The 21,992-nt window shown below is 44.2% G+C and overlaps 1 protein-coding gene and 1 long non-coding RNA gene across 4 annotated transcripts in view; one reads left to right on the top strand and one right to left on the bottom strand.

Annotated features, from left to right (window-relative positions):
• The window catches only part of LOC121399946, a 42,976-nt gene that overhangs the window by 15,379 nt on the left and 5,605 nt on the right, over positions 1 to 21,992 (top strand). The window lies entirely within an intron of this gene.
• Positions 1,894 to 17,227, bottom strand: lmod1.L (leiomodin 1 L homeolog). Of its 2 annotated transcripts, none has more exons than XM_018245489.2 (3): positions 16,749 to 17,227; positions 5,266 to 6,660; positions 1,894 to 2,027 (listed from the first exon to the last, which is right to left on the bottom strand). In XM_018245489.2, exons 1-3 carry the CDS (start codon positions 16,986 to 16,988, stop codon positions 2,001 to 2,003), a joined length of 1,662 nt encoding a protein of 553 aa, XP_018100978.2. In that variant the 5' UTR covers positions 16,989 to 17,227; the 3' UTR covers positions 1,894 to 2,000. The 2 variants fall into 2 exon arrangements, with proteins under 2 accessions (XP_018100978.2, XP_041437892.1); XM_041581958.1 differs by lacking the exon at positions 16,749 to 17,227 and adding an exon at positions 7,508 to 7,836.

Below are 21,992 nucleotides of genomic sequence, written 5' to 3' on the forward strand. Positions count from 1 at the left end.
GAGCCGACACATGGATTCCATATGCGAAAGGAAGAGGAGGCTACTGCCCCCATAGGGACTGAAATCAACCTGCATATTTCAGCAGGCTGTTTTTAACCCCTGTGTGGCACTAGCCTTATCTGTGCACTGGTGATCTAAACCAGGGGTCCCTAGGGTTGCCACCTTTTGCTAGATTTTTTACCGGCTGGTGGGGGGGCCGGTACAAAAAGGGGCGGGTGTGACGTCAAAGGGGGCTGGGTTGTGCTTAAAAGGGGCCGGGCCATGGCGCGGCCAGGACAAAAACGGAGGAAAAAGATAAGTTTATAGGGGATTGGGGGCAGGCCGAGGGGTCTTTTTAAGGGTATTACAAATTTACCGGCAGCTACATTGCCGGTAAATTTGTAATACCGGCCTCGGTAAAATACCGGCCGGGTGGCAACCTTAGGGGTCCCCAACCACCAGGCCGCGGACAGTCCTGAACTGGGCCTCCAAACAATCTGACGCCAGTGTGCCCAAATTGGACGCCGACCCCTCTGACAACCTCCCCAACCCCCTCTGACCCCCTACAACTGACCCCCTCCAACCCCTCCTCACCCCCGGGCCAAAAAAGGTTGGGGACCCCTGATTAAAAAAATAGGGAAAAGTATGTTCAGCAGAAGTCCCTTTTATTGAAGTCACATTGAAAAAGCGGCCTGCTGCAGAGCACTTCTCTCTGCAGAGCACCGAGGTCAGCAGATGACAATGAAAGTCACCCACAGTAGCTTTTAAAGTCTTTTTAGAGCACATAATGAATAATATATAAATAATATAATATATATACTATACTATATTATATACCCTATAATAATAGCCTAATATTCTTTTTATATTTTAGCAATTCTCTTTAATAATAGCTGAGAGTGCACTTCCCATAAATATCAGTGCAGTCTATTCAAGACAGAGCATAATCTCATTGCAGCATATGGAGAATGTATTGGCCAAATCAAGCAACATGGCAATTCACATATACATTTACAAATGCATTTATACAGAGTAGGACCTTTACAAGAACAATGAGCCCTGACCTGATTTTCCCACAATCTGCAGTACACTCTATATCAACTGATATTTTAAAGCTTCAGATGCTGTTTTCTAGCTGAGGCTGCTGGGAGTGGATGTTCATGTCCACCGAGCAGCTGAGCATTTAGTCCCTTGCTCTATATCTTCTCCTTTCAGCTCTTATTTTGTAAGTTAATTAAATTCTTTACTCTTACCCACCAAACTTCCCCCCGCTTTCTCTCTCCCCTCACTTGCCCAGAGATTAAACAAGTTGCTGAAATTCCCAAATAAGGAAAACTGGAGCAGAAAGATACAACAAACCTGTTCCCAGTCAGCTGTGCCAGAAGGCAGCTCCCATGAACTGTCAGAACTTCAGAGCAATTAATTATGTTTATTGAGCTCTTGAAACTGTGAGCTCTTGAAATTTTGTACAACAAAATTACAACACATAAAATATATTCTGGTCTGTGCAAATTTAAGTTCTCTGAGCAGAGATACATAGTATCCATCATACACCTTCACCCACAATAGAAAGGAAAGGACGTGGGGACCATGTGAGGGAAAAGTGTTCACTTTGGATTGCTTTTTTTCTTTTTTGGTTATTACTTTAGAAAAAACTCTGCCAGTCCTTAAATTCATCTGGTGAATTGCATAGCTAAAATAGCTTCTATGAAAGGATTAATGATGAATTAATGAACTGTCTTTCACAGTGTGTCAGTGTCAAGGATAAACTCATGATCCCAAATAATGACAATGACATTTTGGATAAATAAGACCTCATGTACAGTTGAGAAAGTGCTGCTGCAGTAAGCCAGGGTTGGAAGATAATAACCAAAGTAAACATGGTGATCTCTTTCCTTTAAGGCATTGATAAGAAATGGATCACTCATCTATCAATGTCCAAAGTACTGCCTCAATATGCCAGGATTTATTAAGCCAGCAATCTAAGATCCATGGTGTGGTGAGGCACAGGATGATGCTTTTTACTTCAACCATTTAGGCACTTCCACCTAGAAGAGATTAAAACAAAGTTATTGGTTTGTGATCAGAAAGGCAGGAAGGTGTCCTCTCAGACAGCCACACCTCCCACTTAGAAGTACCTGCCTCTGATTAGCATATATGAGTTCTTATTATCATCTCAAAATTCCTACAGATGATACTAAAGATTTTCCTCAGCTTCGCTACAGTGAAGAAGATAATAGGGTCAACAAAGACGATGTTACAGGATTCTCTCATATAAATAAATCTGGAATTCCATCTATGAAGTATGACTATGTGAGAGAACATTAGACTTTCTTTTACATCATTTAATAAAACTGGACTAATTTGCAGCAGTGCAGAAACTCATTGCAAACATTGCTCCGCTGCAGTAAATTAATTTATTGCTTATTAGTTGCTGTTGGATACTGCATGGTACAAATCTGTGTTATTAAATTAGCCCCAGTCACTATAATGTTCTTAAAGGTAATTTTTCAGGAAGATACATTAAGAAACCATTAATAAAACAAAGCACATTTGTCTACCTAGTAACATTTCAGTCTCTTAGGGTTGTGGCACAAGCCACATTTTCTCTGCTAGTGTAGAGAATGCTAATGTATGCATTTTCATGCCAAAATACTTGCATACCAACAGATCAATGCTGTGCCTGTCAGTTCATTTATAGACATGGCCATAGGGCAGTGGATCACATTTGCCACAAGCGAGTGCCATTAGCCTAAAAAAGCCCACACATACAAGGGGTGGAAAGCAGCTGATCAGCTTTTCTATGCATCTTAGCCACTAAATCATAAGATCATTGAATAGCTGAGTAGGACCTTCAAACTAGTTTACTTTTCTTTTTGATTTTTCAAAATGAAAAACAATAATCATGCCATCAGAACCAAAAAGTGTGTCTGTAGCCAGATTCCATACTATCTCTAAATATGCTACTGTGAATAGTTGTAACACATTACTTATTATCCTAGCCCCCCTCCCCAGCCCCTCTCCTACCTTTGCCGAAAACTAGAGGCACGAGACCCTGGCATTTCAGGTACACAGAAGCCCAATCAGCCCACACAGAGGCCCAAATAGCCTCCACCAGCCCGCTAAATACTGACTTTCTATGGCAGCCTTATAGCAGCCCCTCAGGCATTTGCCAGAACCCACAGATTGCCAGTCCGGGCCTGCACGACACAAGCATGTAGTGAGCAGGCCTGGAGGTGGACAGGGGAGGAGGGACTGTTTGCATTGGTCCCCTCTAAAGATTATTAGGTGCGCCAATCTGAAGCTTTCAAGGTATGCTACTGTACGTGGCTAATAATCTTAATAACCTCTGTTAGTGACAAAAAGGACCAATTTCATTTCATTCTGCCTTGTCATATACCAATGAATTGGTGAATGCAAAACACAGATTCTTGTATCAACTTGATGTTTATACTAATAATGAGTCTTTAGAACAGGGCTGTCCAACTGGCGGCCCGCGGGCTGACCCCCCCTTCTTTGGCCCCCCAGATGCTTTGTCTTCTTACCATATGTAAGATTTAAAAGGTATCACTGTAGAGATAAACTGCACCCTACATTGTTTAAACCTCAAATTCAGACTCTAATCCCCTGTATCACCGCTGTGATCCCCCTGTATTGTTCACATTTGTGACACCTCTATTGTTTATATCCTAAAGGCCTGTACTGTTCAAACCTGAGACCCAGACTAAAACTGCCCACATTGTTCACCTGTTCACACCTTATTCAAAATGCTAATGGGGCACCAGCACTGATAGCTTTCCCTGTCTCCTGCTCTGTTCTGCCTTCCCTCCCTGCAGGGCTGGAACTAGGGGCAGGCAGAGTAGACGCCCACCTAGGGCGCAATCATGGGCGGGGCACACTTTTAAGGGGAATTTCCTTTCTTTCTTTTTTAAACCCTGATTTGCTTGGCCTTTAATAGTTTTTCAACTTTATAAACCCCCTGTTCCAGACAGAATCATTCCCCAGCTCCCTTTTGGCAGCTGCTGGCACAGGTACATATTTGTGGGCAATATCTTGGCTGCTACTTCCACAGGTAAACAGATGATATGATGGATATTTGGCTGCTGCTGGCACAAGTACATATATGGAGGCAATAGTGTGTATTTTTGGCTGATGCTGGCACAGGTACAGATTGGGGGCAATATAAGGGATTGGCTGCTGCTGGCTCAGGTACATGGGGCAATATGGTGGCTGCTGGCACAGGTACACAGATGTTTGAGGGCAATATGATGGATTTTTGGCTACTGCTGGAACAGATGCAAATTGGGGCAATATGATGGATTATTTTGGTTGCCGCTGGCATAGGTACAGATTGGGAGTAAAAATATGATGGATGTTTTGTCTTATGCTGGCACAGGTACAGATTGGGGCCTGGCAACCTGAGGGATTGACTGCCATTGGTATAGGTACAAATGGAGGCAATATGATAGGTGCTGGTACAGGTACAGGGGGCTATATGACTGGTAAGGTGGGAAATGGTAATGCAGGACTGGGTGGGGGGGCACTGATTGAAGCCTTTGCCTAGGGTGCAAAAATACCTTGGCCCGGCCCTGCCTCCCCGTGTGTGCCATTCTTTGCTTGCCCAGTGCTGCTTGCCCTACCCTACCTGTGGAACGTAAGCCTGTTAGGGGTTTGTTCTTGGGGTTTGTTAGCATTTGGAAATTGTTGTTAAGGGCCCTTTAATCATGTGTTGGGGGGTTGTTGTATTATCCGCAGGGGAGGATGAGGCTTATGGATTTAAGGGTATGTTTTTAACATGACTTCAATTTTTCACATATGAGTGATGAGGGATTTCCCTGCAGTGAGCACCAACCATTTGGTTTTTTGTTGTACTACCACCGTTAATGTGGATACAATCTTAAAAGTTCTTGTGGTAATATGGGTGTGGTTTACAGTGGGTGTGGCTTAAAAGGGGGAGTGGCCAACACTGACTTCCATTATCAGCCCTCCTCCACATAGGCCAGTAAAATTTTGGCCCTCGGTACCACAGAAGTTGGACAGCACTGCTTTAAAAGATAAAAAAAACAAGTAATAAATAGCTGCATAACTGCAACATAGATGCATGTTACATAAATGGGGTAACAATAATATAATGCAATTCAGGAAGAATACAAGAAGCACTAATGTAAACTGTAAGCATGATGCCTTCAGAAACATGTTCACTCAAAAGTAACTACAAACATTATATGGTCTGATCATGTTGAGGACCAGGTGTTGCCTAGGCCTAGTTAGATAAAACTTCCTTACTTTCTTAAGCTGTTTGATATTGCTGGATCTGATGGACTCCAAGAGCTGATCCCTAGAGTTTTTCTCTGAAGGTTCTGTTTTCTCCACTATTCTTCTTTGGGAGGCAGGAGAGAGTGAATTTCTAATATTCTCAAGAGGTGGTGCAAGAGGTGCAGGAGGAGCAAGGGGCGGGGGTGGTGGAGGGGGAGCAGGCACCTCATTTTTTTTGGAAGTTCTTTTCAGAGAGTTCATAGGAGAGGACTGTGGTGAGTACTTTGGGCTAGTTTTCTGAGTCATGTTGATCTTTGGCACTTCAAGGCAATTTGTCATTTTTTTATCTGCTGCCTGAGCGGCTCGTTCTGCTTGCCTGCGCTGCCTCTGTTTGTCCACATTGCGGCTCAGCAAATTTGTGACAGTCATACGGGGCCCTGCAAGCTCAAAGTGGTACCCTAGCTTTAACAGTGTGGTATTTTCTTTAAGCAACTTAGCAATCTCCATCTCGGTTTTCCCCCCACAGATGTGCCGTTGATTGTGGAAGCGCAACTCTATCAGTGTGTCATTGTGCTGAAGGGCTCTGAAGATGGCCAAGATACCTTTGCCTGTGATGTGATTGGAATCCAGATTGATACTTGTGATGATCTTATTCGACTTTAGCATGTTAGCAATGGCCAAAGCTATGTGATCATCAGCCCGGGTATTGGCCAAAGAGAAAATCTTAACCACTGTGTTAAACTCAAGGGCCTCTGTAAAGCTCACTAGTGTCTCAATAGTGATGCAGTCAGAGTTATTAAGGTTTAATTCTGTCGTTTCTGGATCATTATTTTTAACCTTTTCCATAAGCTCTTCAAAAATACTGGATGACTCATCTTCTTTATTCTCTTCGGACTGGTTCTGTGTTCCATTTTCAGGCTTCTTGACAGGCTGTTCCTGCTGAAAACTTTTCTTGTTTTCCTCATTTGGCAGGTTCTTCCCTGTTACTTTTTTATCATTTGACAGACCCTCAACTTTCTCTGTCTTTTTTGAAGACTTTTCTGGCACCTGACATTTTTCTGGAGGCTTTTCTTCTGCCTCTTTCTTTTTCTCTTCTCTCTCTTTTTTTTCTCTGACCTGTCTCTCAGCTTTTAACTCTGTGTTTTCTTTCTCTGTGGTTTTTATGACTTTCTCTTGACTGGGTTTTTTAGATAACATTTTTTCAGGCTTTTCTTTGCCCATTGTGCTGTCTTGTCTGAATCTCTCTCTCATCTTGGAAACACGATCATCTTTTGGTCTCTGTGTTTCTTTTTTGAGGTCGTTCTTCTGGGTTTTTGTGTCTTTTGGCTCTTCCAGTTTTTTTGTCCTGTTTTGGTCGTTGGTACGAGACTCTTTGCTCTCTTCTTGAATTTTTTTATCCTTAACCTTCTCTGTAGTTTTTTCCTTCTGAAAGAAGAATCAAATATTGAGTAAGGAAATCTTCCCATATTATCCAATTAATATAACTTTATCCATAACCTGCACATCAGTAATGTGCAAGTTTACAAAGAGCTTACTCTCACCAGACCTTAACCCACTCTCTCTCCCAACCCTGACCCAACCCGGCCTTCACATTTCAACCTCTTTTGTGTGGTGTAGACAGTAGATTTTTAAGAACATTTGGGGGGTGTCTTTATATTTTATTTAAATATATTTTAATAAACTATGTTTTTGCTCTGTGGACATCAGACTTGGAATTTCAACTTCTATTTTTTTTTTGTTTATGTCTCTTTTACCCTAGCAAAATAGCCAGTGGCTTGATTGTCAGCATGGGATATAACAAGGTTTGCTTGGTTGGTAGAATCAGTTCCTAATTCTTTACACCTGGGGGTCCTGGTGCGCGTACTTTGAATGGCCACTCTCCAATCCTCTTACATGAGACTCTTGAAGTACAACACCACAACTCTTACTTGAATAAAAATGCCGGATAATTGAGGTTTCAGGCTACTGAGCTTGATAAAAGGCTGTTTGTAGCCTGTTGAAACGTCGCTTATCCTGGTCCTGCCAAGTGTTCCAAATAAAGGCATTTTTATTCAAGTATGATTTGTGGTGCTGTACTTCAAGAGCCTCAGATAACTGGGAAGGAGCCTGAACCCATAGATAATATTAAAATCTGTCTTTAAGTCTACTGCCACAGGGGGGTGATATCAGTCTACGGAAAAGCACAGGCTGGCATTAGCCAGGGCCGGAACTAGTGGTAGGCAGAAGAGGCATGTGCCTGGGGAGCAACGATGAAGGGGTGTCAAGCACGTACCTCTTTTTCCTGGCTGCCCCTAGTTCCTAGCTCCTGAAGTGAAGACGTCATTCTGCTCTCCTGTCTCTGACACCTGTTGCAGGTAACCAGGGGACCAGCCATGTACTTTACAGTACACTTTGCTCTCCTGCCTCGGACAGCTGTTCCTGCCTCTGACACACGGGAGTGAGTGTATGCAGATGTGTGCACAGACATGGGGCGGGGTGATGAGTGCACCCTGTCTTGGGCACTTCAGTAACTTGGCCCGACCCTAGCATCGGCTTCAATTCAACAGGGCATGAAGGGTGGCCCGGCAGTGGTGCAGTTTTGAAAAGAGCCTGAAGTCACAAAAGGAGGCGAAGTTCTAAACCAATGTGGGTTTTTTTTTGTTTTTTTAATCCCCTGGCCACCAATGTATTATTTTAATATTCTATAGGCCCCTGCCACCAATGTTTTTTTAAAAAAAAAATTTGGGGGGCCCCAATTTTTTTTTATCTAATAAGGGGGCCCTGGCGGCAATGTTTTTTTTAAAAAAAATATTTTTTGGGGCCCCAATTTTTTTTAAATTGTAAGGGGGGCCCTGCCGCCACAGTTTTTTTTTTTGTTTTTTTTTTAATTTTTTTGGCCCCTCAATTTTTTTTAACTTGTAAGGGGGGCCCTGGTACCAATGTTTTTTTAAAAAATATTTTTTTGGCCCCTCAATTTATTTTTAACTTGCAAGGGGGTCCCTGGCGCCAATGTTTTTTTTAAAAATATTTTTGGGGCTCCGATATTTTTTAACTTGTAAGGGGGGCCGTGGCACCAATGTTTTTTTTTTTTAATTTTTGGGGCCCCGATTTTTTTTAACTTGTAAGGGAGGCCCTGGCACCAATGTTTTTTTTTTAATTATAAGGGGTCCCTGACCATCAATAGCTTTTTATAACTTTTGTATGGGGGGGTTACTTTTTTAGCGCTGATGTCTGTGTGGTATTTGGGCGGGATGGAGTGGTGCTTGGGTGGAGTGGGTGGGATCTGGGATGGGGCTTGGGTGCTAGAGTGGGCAGGGCCCAGGGGGCCCCGAAAATTTTGTTGTATGGGGCCCTGTGATTTCTAATGGCAGCACTACCGGCACATGTGGCAGATTTTGGCGGCAAAAAGCAAACTTGAGCATTTCTGCAATGAAATTTGCTGTGTGTGCCTGCACCCAGGCTGATACAATGGTTGCGGGTACAGGCAAAGAAGAAATATAATGCCAGGGTTGAGGCTGATTCTCGACCTGCACTTTTCCACAGGCTGAGATCAGCCCCACGTGTGACATTAGCCTTCATGGACAGGGCCAGTGGTGCCCAACCTCCATATAGCATTTTTCATTTGCAGGCAAGAAAGAAGCAAAACTGGAAGGGCAATAATTGAAAAATTATACAAAATATAAATGATGAAAAGTTTCTTAGAATAGGTCTATTTGCTGATCAGTAAAGGTTATTTAAGACAAATGTAGTGATGCATGATGGGCAACTGCCCATCCGATTCCTGACATGAGGCTGAGAAAAGATTTAAGAACCTAAAACTGACACACTTCATCTGACCACATGAAAAGAGAAGAGATCCAAGGATATACCTTCCAGTCTGGCAGATTTGGGCAAACCCCACTATTATTAGCCAAATAGGGCCTTTAAAAGGCCCTGGAAATTTTTAAAAATATAATTTACGCTGGAGTAATGATATATGCAGAAACAGAAAACAAAATATTAAGGTGTACAACAGGTACAGAAATACAAGTAAGAACCTAACACCTGGGGCGTGGCCAAGATGGCGATCTGAACGGTCGTGTTTAAAGCAGCTCTCTAACGACCCAGTTATCCTGATTGCCACAGCAGCTGGAACGGCGAGTAATTTATGCTGTTACTGCTCGATAACAACCATGGGAAAGTATGGACAGAGGGGGAAGTCTGAACAGTCGCAGAAACTGGACAAATACCTGCAGACGTCACATCCTGAGCGGGACCACAAGGATGGTTTGGCCTCGCGGCCTGTGTCTCCCCCTCCGCCTGCCTCTAGTCAGGATCTGCCTGCCAGTGAGCCCTCGAATGCTGAACTACTGGAGGCAATTACCAGCTCGCACTCCAGCACCACGGCGCAGCTTGAAGCGATTAAAGTAGACACGTCTCTCCTACGCCAAGATTTACAAAATCTGCGAGAACGGACCGTTGCAGCAGAGACTCGTATTTCTACGCTGGAAGATACTGTAGCCCCTTATCCCAGAATGCTAACAACTTTACAGCAACAAGTAGCGGCAATAACCAGCATTTGGTGGGCCTTCCGGAGGGCAGTGAAGGCGATTCCCCTGAAGCCTTTGTAGAGGCCTGGCTGAAGCGGACATTGGGTGAGAACACTTTTTCTGATATTTTCGTTGTTGAAAGGGCACACCGTGTCCCCACGCGCCCCCTGCCACCGGGCGCTCCTCCTAGGCCCCTGATAATGCGGCTCCTAAATTATAGAGACCGTGACGCAGCTATGGCGGCTGCACGAAAAACAGGCCAACTGACTTTTAATGGCACGAACATTTCACTGTACCCCGACTACTCCCAGGCCGTGCAGAAGCTGCGGGCCTCTTACCAAGGGGTGAAGCGGAGACTCAGAGGTGCTGGCATTATGTACTTGATGATGTACCCAGCTAAATTGCGAGTCATTAAAGGGAATCGCACACATTTTTTTCAAACAGCAGGAGAAGCTGATCAGTGGCTAGACACACTGCGTTTAGCTCCCCGACATGACCTACAACGGGAGGGTGAAGATCCTGGTGATGGGGCTCCGTTGTGAACCACCATTGTTTTTTGGGCCGACACTGCTCTTATTCAACAACACATCACGCATCGCATCTACAGTTGCATCATCGACTCAAGTTACTCCTGGATGACAGATGGGGACTGCAGGGAAGTGACCGCAAGTTTGGAAGTACTCCACCCTACTACCTACACCTAAGCCGCTCTTCCATCAGTCCGGATGCATTATGGTAGTGGACAGCCCTACACCTGATGGCCACTATACACATTCATCGATGAGCTGAGTAGATACCTGTACTGGTAAGCTAACGGTGCTCCCCCCCCATGGCATTTGCTGCACAGGCCTGGGGCAGTGCCCGCCATATCCCCTCTGCAAGGAGACTTTCTGTTTTTTGTTCAATGTTAACTATTGCATATTGTGGTTCCAGTTCTATTTCTATGGAGGAGAAGCAGGGCGTGCGCAACGGCACGGTGAAATTGGAACTTAACTCTTCGCCTTCCAGGCCTATACGACTATAGGTTGTTGAGTAGCTGGTTTGCTAATTGGACATCATCCTCAGCAAGTTAACAGTTCTTGGTATAGGCCCACCCAGGTTTGGGGGGTGGGCAGGGTGGGGGGGTCTCAAGTCCATGGACAGTCTCACAAGGAGACGTATTACGCTGATCTGTACATCAAGTTGGGGTTTTGTATGTCGTGTTTTTTGTTGTGTGTACTCACAGTCTATGCATTGTTGGCTATCTGACAGGCTACGACAGGGCATCTGGCTCTGGTGGTAACCCATTTTATTTTTCTTATCATGGCGAATGTGACACTTGTAACGTGGAATGTTAGAGGACTCAATTCCAAATTCAAAAGAGCGCTCGTCCTTAACCAGATTCATAAACGGCGCCCAGAGGTGGTCCTACTCCAGGAGACCCACCTGACTGGCCAAAAACTGTTAGCCCTCAAACGCCACTGGGTGGGACATGCATATCATGCGCCATTCTCAACCTACTCCAGAGGAGTCTCTATACTGATTAAAAAAGGGGTCCCGTTTGAACTCCTCACCCTCCATACTGATTTCTTTGGTAGATTTATAATTTTACATTGCAAGATTCACAATCAGCCATTGATCCTTGTAAACGTATACATGCCTCCTCCGTTCTCCCTTACACTATTAGAACAAATATCCCAAAAGGTATTGGCCCTTCCTGCTGATCCTATCTGTTACTTAGGTGATTTTAACAGCACGGTGAACCCAGAAGCTGACAGACTTTCAGGTGTGGAAGCATCTGCCGCCCATCTCAGGGGATGGATGGCAGCTCTAGGGCTCCTCGATTTATGGCGTACTAAATATCCAGCAGAAACGCAATTCTCATGTCACTCTAAATCCCACAGCACGCTGTCACGCATTGATTTAGCATTAGGCACAGTAACCTTTGCACAATTTCTCCAGGGGATCCAATATCTACCAAGGGCACACTCAGACCATTCCCCACTTGAGCTTACACTTTCTCTGGGTATAGCTTCCAAACATGCATTACGGCGTCTCTCCCCACTGTGGTTAACTAACGAATCAATCGCATCCAGATGTGTTCAAGATTATGACCAATATTGGGAGGCTAATGTCGACACTGCAAGTACTAATATAACTTGGGATGCCTCTAAAGCAGTGTCAAGGGGGTCTCTTATTACTGCTATAAAAAGTGCCAGGGAAGATGCTAGGGAAGTCTTGAAACAAAAAGAGGCAGACTTGCAAGAGGCCCAAGCCATATTTGCCATGGGGAAAACGGAGGAACAACATGCCCAGTTAGTAAAGGCCCAAAAGGAATTAGACATGCAACTAATAAATATGACTAGGAAGAAACTACTGTACCAGAGCCAAAAAGTGTTTGAATCAAGGGACAAAAATGGTAAGGTCTTGGCCCATCTTTCTAAAACTAAGGAGGATATTGCGGTAATCTCAACTGTTACAGACAATGTCGGCAGTCCTCATACAAACCCTCAACAAATAGCCAATGTGTTTGCTTCGTACTTTAGTGACATTTATGCAGAACAGCACCCTAATGACGGACCCAATTTAGAGAACTATTTAGACAGCATTCCCATTCCCAAGATGTCTGTTGAGCAAAGTAGTTTCTTAGATAATCTCATCTCTCCTCAGGAAGTTGCTGAGGCAATCCGTGCTTTACCTTCCAACAAAACCCCTGCCCGGAACGGTCTGCCGGCTGCCTGGTATAGACTCCTCTGCAAACAACTAGCTCCCCACTTAGCTAAGGTCCTCAATGAATCTTTAGAATCCCATATGCTCCCTGACTCATTCTACGAGGCGGTGATCATACTAATTCTTAAACCCGGGAAGGATGCGACCCGTTGTGACTCTTACAGGCCTATCTCCCTGCTCAATACGGACGCCAAAATTTTGGCAAAAACACTAACAAATAGGCATGTTCAATATTCCAAAAGTGACACACTCTGAGGGCCTACTGGCGTCCCTTGATATCACAAAAGCATTTGATTCAGTTAGCTGGACCTTCCTATGGGCAGTGTTAAAAAGGTACGGGTTCGGCCCTCGGTTTATTGCTTGGGTGCAGTTGTTATACCAAAGACCCACTGCACGTATTCGTGTTAATACCATCCTATCTGACAAAATTGATTTGGGCAGAGGGACTAGGCAGGGCTGCCCGTTGTCCCCCCTCCTGTTTGCCTTGGTGGTCAAGCCCCTTGCCATAGCGATACGTCTTAATGCAGGGATTCGAGGCCTTAGGGTCAACAAGACGGAAGACAAAATAGCCTTATATGCGGATGACATAATCCTATTTCTGAATGATGATGGTAACTCCCTTACCCAAGCCTTAACCACGGTAGAAATCTTTGGCGACTACAGTGGGCTTCGGATAAATAGACAAAAGAGCAACCTATTTTCTCTGGCGGACTCAAGAGTGGGGGATACTTGCAATGGTCTCAAATGGGTTTCCCAATTCAGATACCTAGGCATAGAAATTACTAGAGATACATCCAAATTCTGCGAAACCAATCTAGATCCAATTGTTGCCAAATTTAAGAATGATGCTCTGCACTGGATTAAACTCCCGTTAACGGTTTGGGGCAGAATCAACCTTTTTAAAATGATCTACCTCCCGAAATTCCTCTACCCGCTCCAAAATGCTCCGGTAATGCTGGCAAACCGGTTCTTTACTAGACTTAATAGTGAAATGAGGTCCTTTATTTGGGCGAATAAATCCCCACGAGTCGGTTGGGACACTCTAATGGCCTCGTATCACACAGGAGGCCTGGCCTTACCTCATATGCAGCACTATTTTTTTGCAGGACAACTAACTTATGTACATAATTGGTTCAATCCAGATCCTGATAACCCCTTAACAGTCTTGCACGGAAATATTATGGGTTCACTAGAGGCCCTGCGTAATGCCCCATACAGGTCCCTTAAAGACTCACCAGATATACCTGAAGTTCTTATCACCCCTATCAGAGTATGGGATAAGGTAATGAGACAAAAGTCAAGGGTCAGCAATGGTACCTCCCCACATGTGCCCATTTGGGAAATCACAGTCTACAATTTTTTAGATATCTGCAGTTACGCCATGTCTTTCAGTCACAATTTAGTTCTCTCAAACCGACTTTGGGCACAACCGTATGGGAGGATAGACTCTGGGAACCCAACGCAGATAAGTTACTCTCACAAATATACAAATTGTTGCCGCCAGCCACACCTACCCCCTTTGCCAAAGCACAACTTAAATGGACTAAGGTAATTCCTGCGCTTGACGAGGAACAATGGGCAGAAGCAACTGATCATATATATGACTTCCTCATTGCCACAAGAGATAGATTTATACCAGGTATATATCACTCCACTTAGGTTGAAAATTATGGGGAAATCACTTAATGCCGAGTGCCCAAAATGCCAAGTTGTGAATGCGGGCTTTGAGCATATGGTATGGGAATGTGTACACATTAGCAGATATTGGTCTGAGGTGATGGGTTATATAGATGAACATCTGGCTTTGCCTAGGGTTAAGTCTCCAGAGGTGTGTCTCCTAGGAGTAGTGGAGGACCTCCTCCCTCGGGCTGACTCCAGGAAACTGATGAGAGCGGTCTTGTTTTATGCAAAGAAACTAATTGCCATTAAGTGGATGAGTTCTGAATCACCGAAACTGCTAGACTGGGTTACACTAGTGAACAAAACTCTACCACTTATAAAACTAACATATGCAGCTCGAGGCTCTCCTACTAAATTCAATAATATTTGGGCCTCTTGGTTAGATGCTAACCCAACACTTGAGCTTCCAGAGGCACCTCCTGCCTAGATACTCTTGGTGGTCGTGCACAGACCATTTATCAGGGATTTGACCTGTATTGCTACCTTCTCCTTTCCTTGTACTGTATAAGCATTGTTATTGCTCTGTCAGTAAATAATGCTGTGAGGTTTATTCTGAATTGTACATGGACTGTGACTGTCTAGTTTGTGTGTCGTTAAAAACAAAAAAAAATAAAAACCTTTTAAAAAAAAAAAGAACCTAACACCTAAGATAACATAACCAGCTCTGTCTGAGGGCCAGAGTAACAATGTTATGCAAAGGCTGTCTGTGGTTGCTTTTGTATATCATTTAGCAGTAGACCCTGCTGCAGAGGTGTACAGAAGGTACCACACGATCTACCGTACTGGTGACCAGTAGCTGAAAACAGCCCAGCTTATCCACAAATGAGATACAAATAACATTGCTTGGCAAATTGGTAATATTTGTTAAAAGTTAAAATATGTGTTTTCTTTCAGTGTAAAACATCAAGGTTAATGTTTCTGTGGCACTGGAACAAATAAGGTAGTAGATCCTAATGCTATAACTTGGCTCAAAGTAGATCCAATGTCATCAGTAAAGTCTGGTCATCTTTGATAGGAACTATTCATTGGCTGGTGCAATAAATATATTTTGGCGCTCAAAAAATCCTCAAGATTTATAGCAGAAAATTGAGCTGTCCTATTCTGGCTCCAACAAAATTGCCACTCACCAAAATGTAAGCTGAGCAAAGCTCTTATGTTTGCGTAATGGGAGTTTAGACTGTTTCAAAGGAGAAGGAAAAATCTTTTTACTTGGGGGTGCCAAAAGTTCGGCACCCCCAAGTGATCACATGTACTTACCTGAAACCCTGGGCCGGTGCACCTGTTAGGAAAAAACTGCAATGGCCCGGGATTCTTCCAGCGAGCACCACGGAGCGATCGTCTTCTGGCTTCTTCTATCTTCAAAAATTGATATTAATCATACCGGACTCCAGAATGTTTTGACCAGCGATCCGTAGAGGTAAAAGTGATTGTCGTAGCAGCCGGTTGGAAGGGACCGACACATCGCGAGAGCTGCGGTCGAACAGGAGCTGGCGTGTATGGGATAAGCTCTGCCATTAACACATCGCTAATCGTGTCCCAAGGAAAAATACCTTTCCTTCTCCTTTAATACACTTTAGCAAATGAATGCCTATGAATCAAACTTTCATGGTGACAACTATCCTCACTATACAAGGTATATATAAAATTTGGAGAAGGGAGAGTCATCTCCAGGCCCGGACTGGCAATCTGTGAGTTCTGAAAATGCTAGAGGGCAGGGTCGGACTGGGCCTGGGGGGGTTCCCGGAAAAAAACCCGGTGGGCCCCGGCTCTCATGGGCCCCAATGGCCCAGACCTGCTCCTTGCCCTTGCTGCCCCGATCTCTGTCTCCAGACCCCTATCATGTAAAAAAAAAAGGTACGCATGCACGAACCATGGGCCCCCCAGTCCGACCCTGCCATAGGGGCTGCTGTAAGATGCCCTAAATCACAGTCACTGTGGTCTGTGGAGTGGGCTGGTGGGGGACTGGTTAGGCCAGGGGTGTCCAAACCTTTTGCAATGAGGGCCAAATTTGGTAAGGTGAAAATGTGTGGGGGCCGACAATTCAGCCTGACATCCATTCCGAGATAGTTAGCTTGCAATCAGGATCATTCACTCGTGGACATGGACACATACACGGCATTTAGGAAGTGAAGTGGAGTCTGTTTGATTGCACTGTGCTGACGGGCCACATTATTATTATTTTCTGAGGGCCAGTGTAAATGTGAAAACGAGCCGCAATTGGCCTGCGGGCGGTACTTTGGGCATGCCTGGGTTAGGCCACTGTGTACTAGAAATGCCAGGGCCTGTTTTGACTCCCAGACCAGACCTGGTCATCTCCCTAAAGTTTAGGGCCACACAGCTGGGTCAGTTACACCACCTGCTCCCAAAACACAGTTCAAATTCTATCCACTATAATAATTCAGAGCTTTAGTCTAAAAGGCTAGTTAGTGAAGATGAATTTCTAATGCTAACACCACCCCTCACCCATTGTATAGGAAATGTGCTTGTTCTTCTGCATAACAAATATCTTCAGACTGCCCCTCCACATACCACTGAACCCACTGACTGCCCAGCAGATTCTATCTGTTTTGGGTTTTACACCAGGGCAATAGTTACATAGCGACACATGCCACTTACTTCACTTGTTGCTTGCCTTTGGGCCAACTTCTTGTTCTCCCTTTCTCTCACCGCTTCCCGTTGGCAGGATACCCTCTCTGTTTGATCGCGCCTCAGCTCCGCCGAGACTCCTGCATCTGGGTCCCCCGAGTCGAGCTCTTTCTGCAGCTGCTCCATCTCATTCGGGGACAAAGTAGACAACAAATTGTCAATGTCCGGGTCTTCGCTCACCTGGCACTGGTACTTTGCCGCTCGTGACATGATTGCGGCTGACTGGGCAAATGCAGGTTCAATGGGACAGTCCAGCTAAAAGCAAGGAAGAGCAAATAAGCAGAGAGTACTTTTCCTGGCAAGAAGAACTGTGCTAGAGACACGATCGGTGTGGGTAAAAAAACTGAAACAATTTCCCAGGTAAAAAGCGATTCCCGGGGGTAGCTGAAGTGTTCTTACTGTGAGGACAGGGATGCCCGCGGGTGCCAGCCCTCACCCAGAGGATTGTGCGCACTAGTAGGAAACACAGAGCATCTTTGCCGTCTCTTTGAGCCTAAATTAATCCTGGGGCGGGCCACACTGTTCCCTCTTTCCCCGGAGCTCTGGTTCAGGACATTCATTTCAAGGTTCAGCTCATGCCCAAATTTAGAACAAGAAATCAAAGCTTTTTATGGAAATCGGGGAGAGAATCACAGAAACTGCGAAATACGTCAGGGATATCTGGGCACAGCTGGAATGCGCTCTATGTACGTCTGGATAAAGCATTTGGCTGTGTGTTTAACGTGCTTTCCTTTATTATATAGTGATTAAAGTACACCCTCTTGTAAAATATAAGGATATTATAAGTTAGGAGTTTCATGACCATATAAAAACAGGAGGCTGAAGGCCCAGTGTTTTTATACAGGTCATGGAACTCCGAGGTAACTTTTAATATCCTCATATTTTACAACTGGGGGTAATTTATTTATTATAATACGCAAATTTCAGTAAGTCACCTGACAGAAATGACATCAGAACTCACCGTTTATAACTGATGACATCAGAACTCACCATTTATAAGGATATAATTTACAAGATATTCATGGCTTTTGTGTATTATATATATATATATATATAACAGTGTCAGACTGGGATGCCTGGGGCCCACCAGAAAACCTAAACAAGCCTTAGACCGTGGGCCTGCTTTCCAAACCATTATTCCTCCTCTCCTCACTCAACCTTTTTTATTTTCCTAGTCTTTTATATCTACTTTCTATATTCTAATATTTTTTCCCATGAAGAAATAGGGAATGACCATGAAATAGGCCAAATGGTTAGAAGCAAGAGGCCCACTGACACCTGGGCCCACCGCGAGTTTTCCTGGTATCCAGGTGGGCCAGTCCGACACTGTATATAAACACAAGCAGGGGTGTAACAACAGCGGAAGCAGACCCCAGGAGGCATAGGGGGCCCCATAAGGACCAAATAATGGGCAATTTCAAAATATATTGGTAAAATAGGGCAACCTTTGCATATGTTGGGTGCCCTTTAATATAATTTTCTGTGGGGCCCAGTAACATCTAGTTACACCACTGTATACAAGCTGAGAAATTAATAAGTTGGAATGTTAGAGGCCTTAACTGTCCGATAAAAAGGAGGTTGGTAATGGATTTCCTCAAGCAAAAGCATGCCTCAATTGCCTTCCTCCAGGAAACGCATTTAGTAGGGAGCAGAACATTGGCCCTGAAAAGGCCATGGGTTGGGTGGGCCTACCACTCCACGTATACGACCCACTCCTCGGGTGTAACAATATTGATTCACAAGAAAGTTCCATTTGTGCTGGGTGCAGTTAAATCAGACACTAAGGGCAGATATATTTTTATACATTGTCATATTAACAATATGGAACTAATTCTAGCAAGTATTTACATTCCACCACCCTACAGGAGGGACTGTATGGTAGAGCTGGCACAGTTTATGGCGCAACACCCATTTGCTCATACCATAGCCATGGGGGATCTCAACACACTGATGGAACCAGCTCTGGACAAATGGGTTAGGTCGGGTTAGCCCCTTCACGCACAAACCTCTGATTTACAGCAATTGGTGGTTGAACTCGGGATGGTGGAAGTTTGGAGGTACCTGAATCCCATGGCTAGGCAATATTCCTGCTTTTCCCAATCACATCTTTCGCTATCTAGGATTGACTATGCACTTATTGATAAGCCCCTACTGCCTAAAATAATCTCTGTTCAATATCTCCCCAGGGGGATTTCGGACCATTCTCCCTTAGAACTGGCTATCCAAGTACAACAGAAGGAAAAAGTGTTAAGATGGTCCCTAAATCCGGTTTGGCTGCACATACTTGACAACAAAGTCTCTCTAGAGGCAGCTATGCAGGAGTTCTTTTCCCATAATAGGGGTACTGCGGACCCACTAGTGGTCTGGGATGCCTTTAAGGCTTACCTCAGAGGGCAGTTAGGGGCTGATATAGCGGCATTTAAAAAAGCAGCATATGCACAGCAGGAGAGCCTTGAAAAAGAGGTGGTAGAGGCGGAACAGTTGGTGGCCCTCCAACCAACTGGGGATAATTTGAATTCACTTAAACTAAAACAACAGGACTATAATATATTTATGACACAGAAAGCCCAGAGAAGTTTGCTTTTTACTAAGGCAAAAGTATATGAGCAAGGGGAGAGAGGTGGTAAGATGCTCGCGCAGCTGGCAAAACAGCACTCTACCCCTCCCACAATAGGGGCCATACAGAACCGAGAGGGGGTCACCCTAAGGGATGCTGAAGGAATCAATCGCACACTAACTCAATTCTATACTGACCTCTACTCTTCTAAATTGATCATGAGAATAAAGGTCAGAGAGCTATAGCTGCCCTGGACATAGCAAAGGCCTTCGACACAGTCGAGTGGCCTTATCTTTGGAAAGTGTTAACACATTTTGGTATAGGACCAGTATTTCAGGGGCTAGTTAAATTGTTATATCACTCCCCGAGGGCCTCATTGAGGATTAACTCTGAGCTAACCACTCCTTTCTGCTTGGCACGGGGCACCAGACAGGGGTGCCCCCTGTCCCCCCTATTGTTTGCGCTGGCAATCGAACCATTTGCACAGGCAGTCCGGCAGTCGAAAGACATCATTGGGTTTACAATACGGGGCATTGAAGAATAAATTCAACTCTATGCCGACGACACCCTAGTGTACTTGGGGGACAGGGGCCCCTCTCTGAAGCGCCTTCTTGAAGTCACGGCAAAATTCGGGGAATTATCAGGTCTACAAGTGAGCCCGACCAAATCAGTGCTGTTTCCACTTGATCCGCAGGGGCCTATAGCGGAGGGGGAAGTGGGGGGGATGCCCATAAGGTAGCCTTTATTTTTAATCACATATATACTATATCTAATATATGCCTGTATACCACTTTAAGCTAAGTCTCTTTCTTGAATAATATTCTATAATATTCTAGGTCAGCATGACATGAGTAGAAAGTCCCCAAACTTTCATCAGGCTATTAGCAAACATCCCCTAGTTAATTATACCTCAATCAAGGACTAAACCCATGAGACAGAACTAGGTGAACGGTCATGTCATATTTGTTATTTCTGTATCTAAATACTCTTCTCTAATTGGTTATGGTGGGAAACCACCCTAACCCACCTTAAAGCATAATCATTAACTAATTCTGTATGTACTCCACCTATAAATAAACGGTCTGTCCACCAATATGGTAGAACAGAACAAATAAGACTCCTGGGGGCATGTTTACTAACATTGGAGATAAATATCTGGAGAGATTTCTGGAGATGTTGCCCATGGCAACCAATCAGCAATTAGATTTAAACAGCCACAGCCAAGTTAGAAAACAAAAGCAAAGATCTGATTGGTTGCTATGGGCAACATCTCCAGAAATCTCTCCAGATATTTATCTCCAATGTTAGTAAACATGCCCCCTGGTCTGCGTCTGTTCTCTTGCATGCAATCATCCTGCAGCTGACATCCCTTCTTGTACTTATGGATGACCCTAACAGATGGCACCCCAGATGGGACTGGACGTGATCCAAGAGACAACCACAAGTGACTGTGACCCTAGCAATGAAACCTCCAAAGCCGGCAGGTGAGCCCATTGATGCTTGCCCAAAAGAGATTTCCTTGAAAGGTGTTAAAATGTCACACGAGTGGTCTTGAACATCACAAGCTCCAGACCACGGACCTCAGCTGCAGGAATTAAGTATACGTATACCTAAATGTGTTTGTTTTGCTTTATGTTTCATGCTATGATCATAGAGTGTTAAACATTGAATGATATTTTACTGTACAGTTTATATAAGTAATTAAGTCGCTGTGTAAGATTTAATGGTGCCAGGAGGTACAAGCTAGAACGTGTTACAACTGAAAATATATTGTGCCTTAGAAGTTACCACTGTATTCTATATTTAAGTGATTCTCTGTCTCTCTGTTTTTCTAAATCACTCATATCTCTCTCTTGCCCGTACTATATTTACATAGTGTTATCTCTTATTGATTAGACGTGTTTACTCTGAACTTTGGTTTTAAGCTAGGCTGCTTTTCTGAATCAAAGTTTGTACGCAGGACCTGGTATTTACAGCTCCTGAAAAATAATCACAAGTATAAGATAAAGTTTAACAAACAAATAAACAGTGATCGTTAAGAAAACTGTAAGTTTCCACCTTACACTACACTATCTTAATAGAGAGTTACTAGCCCTCTATCTACATTTTCAATCTTCAATCAGTGGTAACAGTATATGCGTAGAATAAGATTGTTTGGGGAACGTGAAACAGTGAAAGCACATAGTACAGATTTGAAAAAGGAGTTACTGTTGTCTTAAGGAAATACGACCCAGTGTTCTGATAACCGTTCCAAAAGGGAACAACGTCCAGAAGGGTCGTAAGGAGATACGACCCAGTGTTCTGATAACCGTTCCAAAAGGGAACAACGTCCAGAAGGGTCGTAGGGGGATCGTTAGGAAATTGGTCGGCCGGCCTAGTTTAGATGGGCAATTGGTTGCCTCATCGGGGACACCCCATTCCGGAGGTGGTGTCTGATCCCCCTGGGCATACAGCAATAGAATGGATGGAGCAGAATCATGGGAATTGGGTTATGGTGCCCTTTAAGGACATCTATAAAAGAACAGGATTACCCGAGACAGGCAGATTAGATACGGACCTTTGGGAGACTCTAATCAGCACCCATGATCAGTGGCTCAAGAAAAAGGGTTTAGAAAGTCAGGCAAAAACATGGTTAACAGAAAGTAGGAAAAAGCAAA

This window comes from Xenopus laevis, chromosome 2L (assembly GCF_017654675.1).
Source record: "Xenopus laevis strain J_2021 chromosome 2L, Xenopus_laevis_v10.1, whole genome shotgun sequence".
In the NCBI taxonomy this organism is placed as follows: Eukaryota; Metazoa; Chordata; class Amphibia; order Anura; family Pipidae; genus Xenopus; species Xenopus laevis.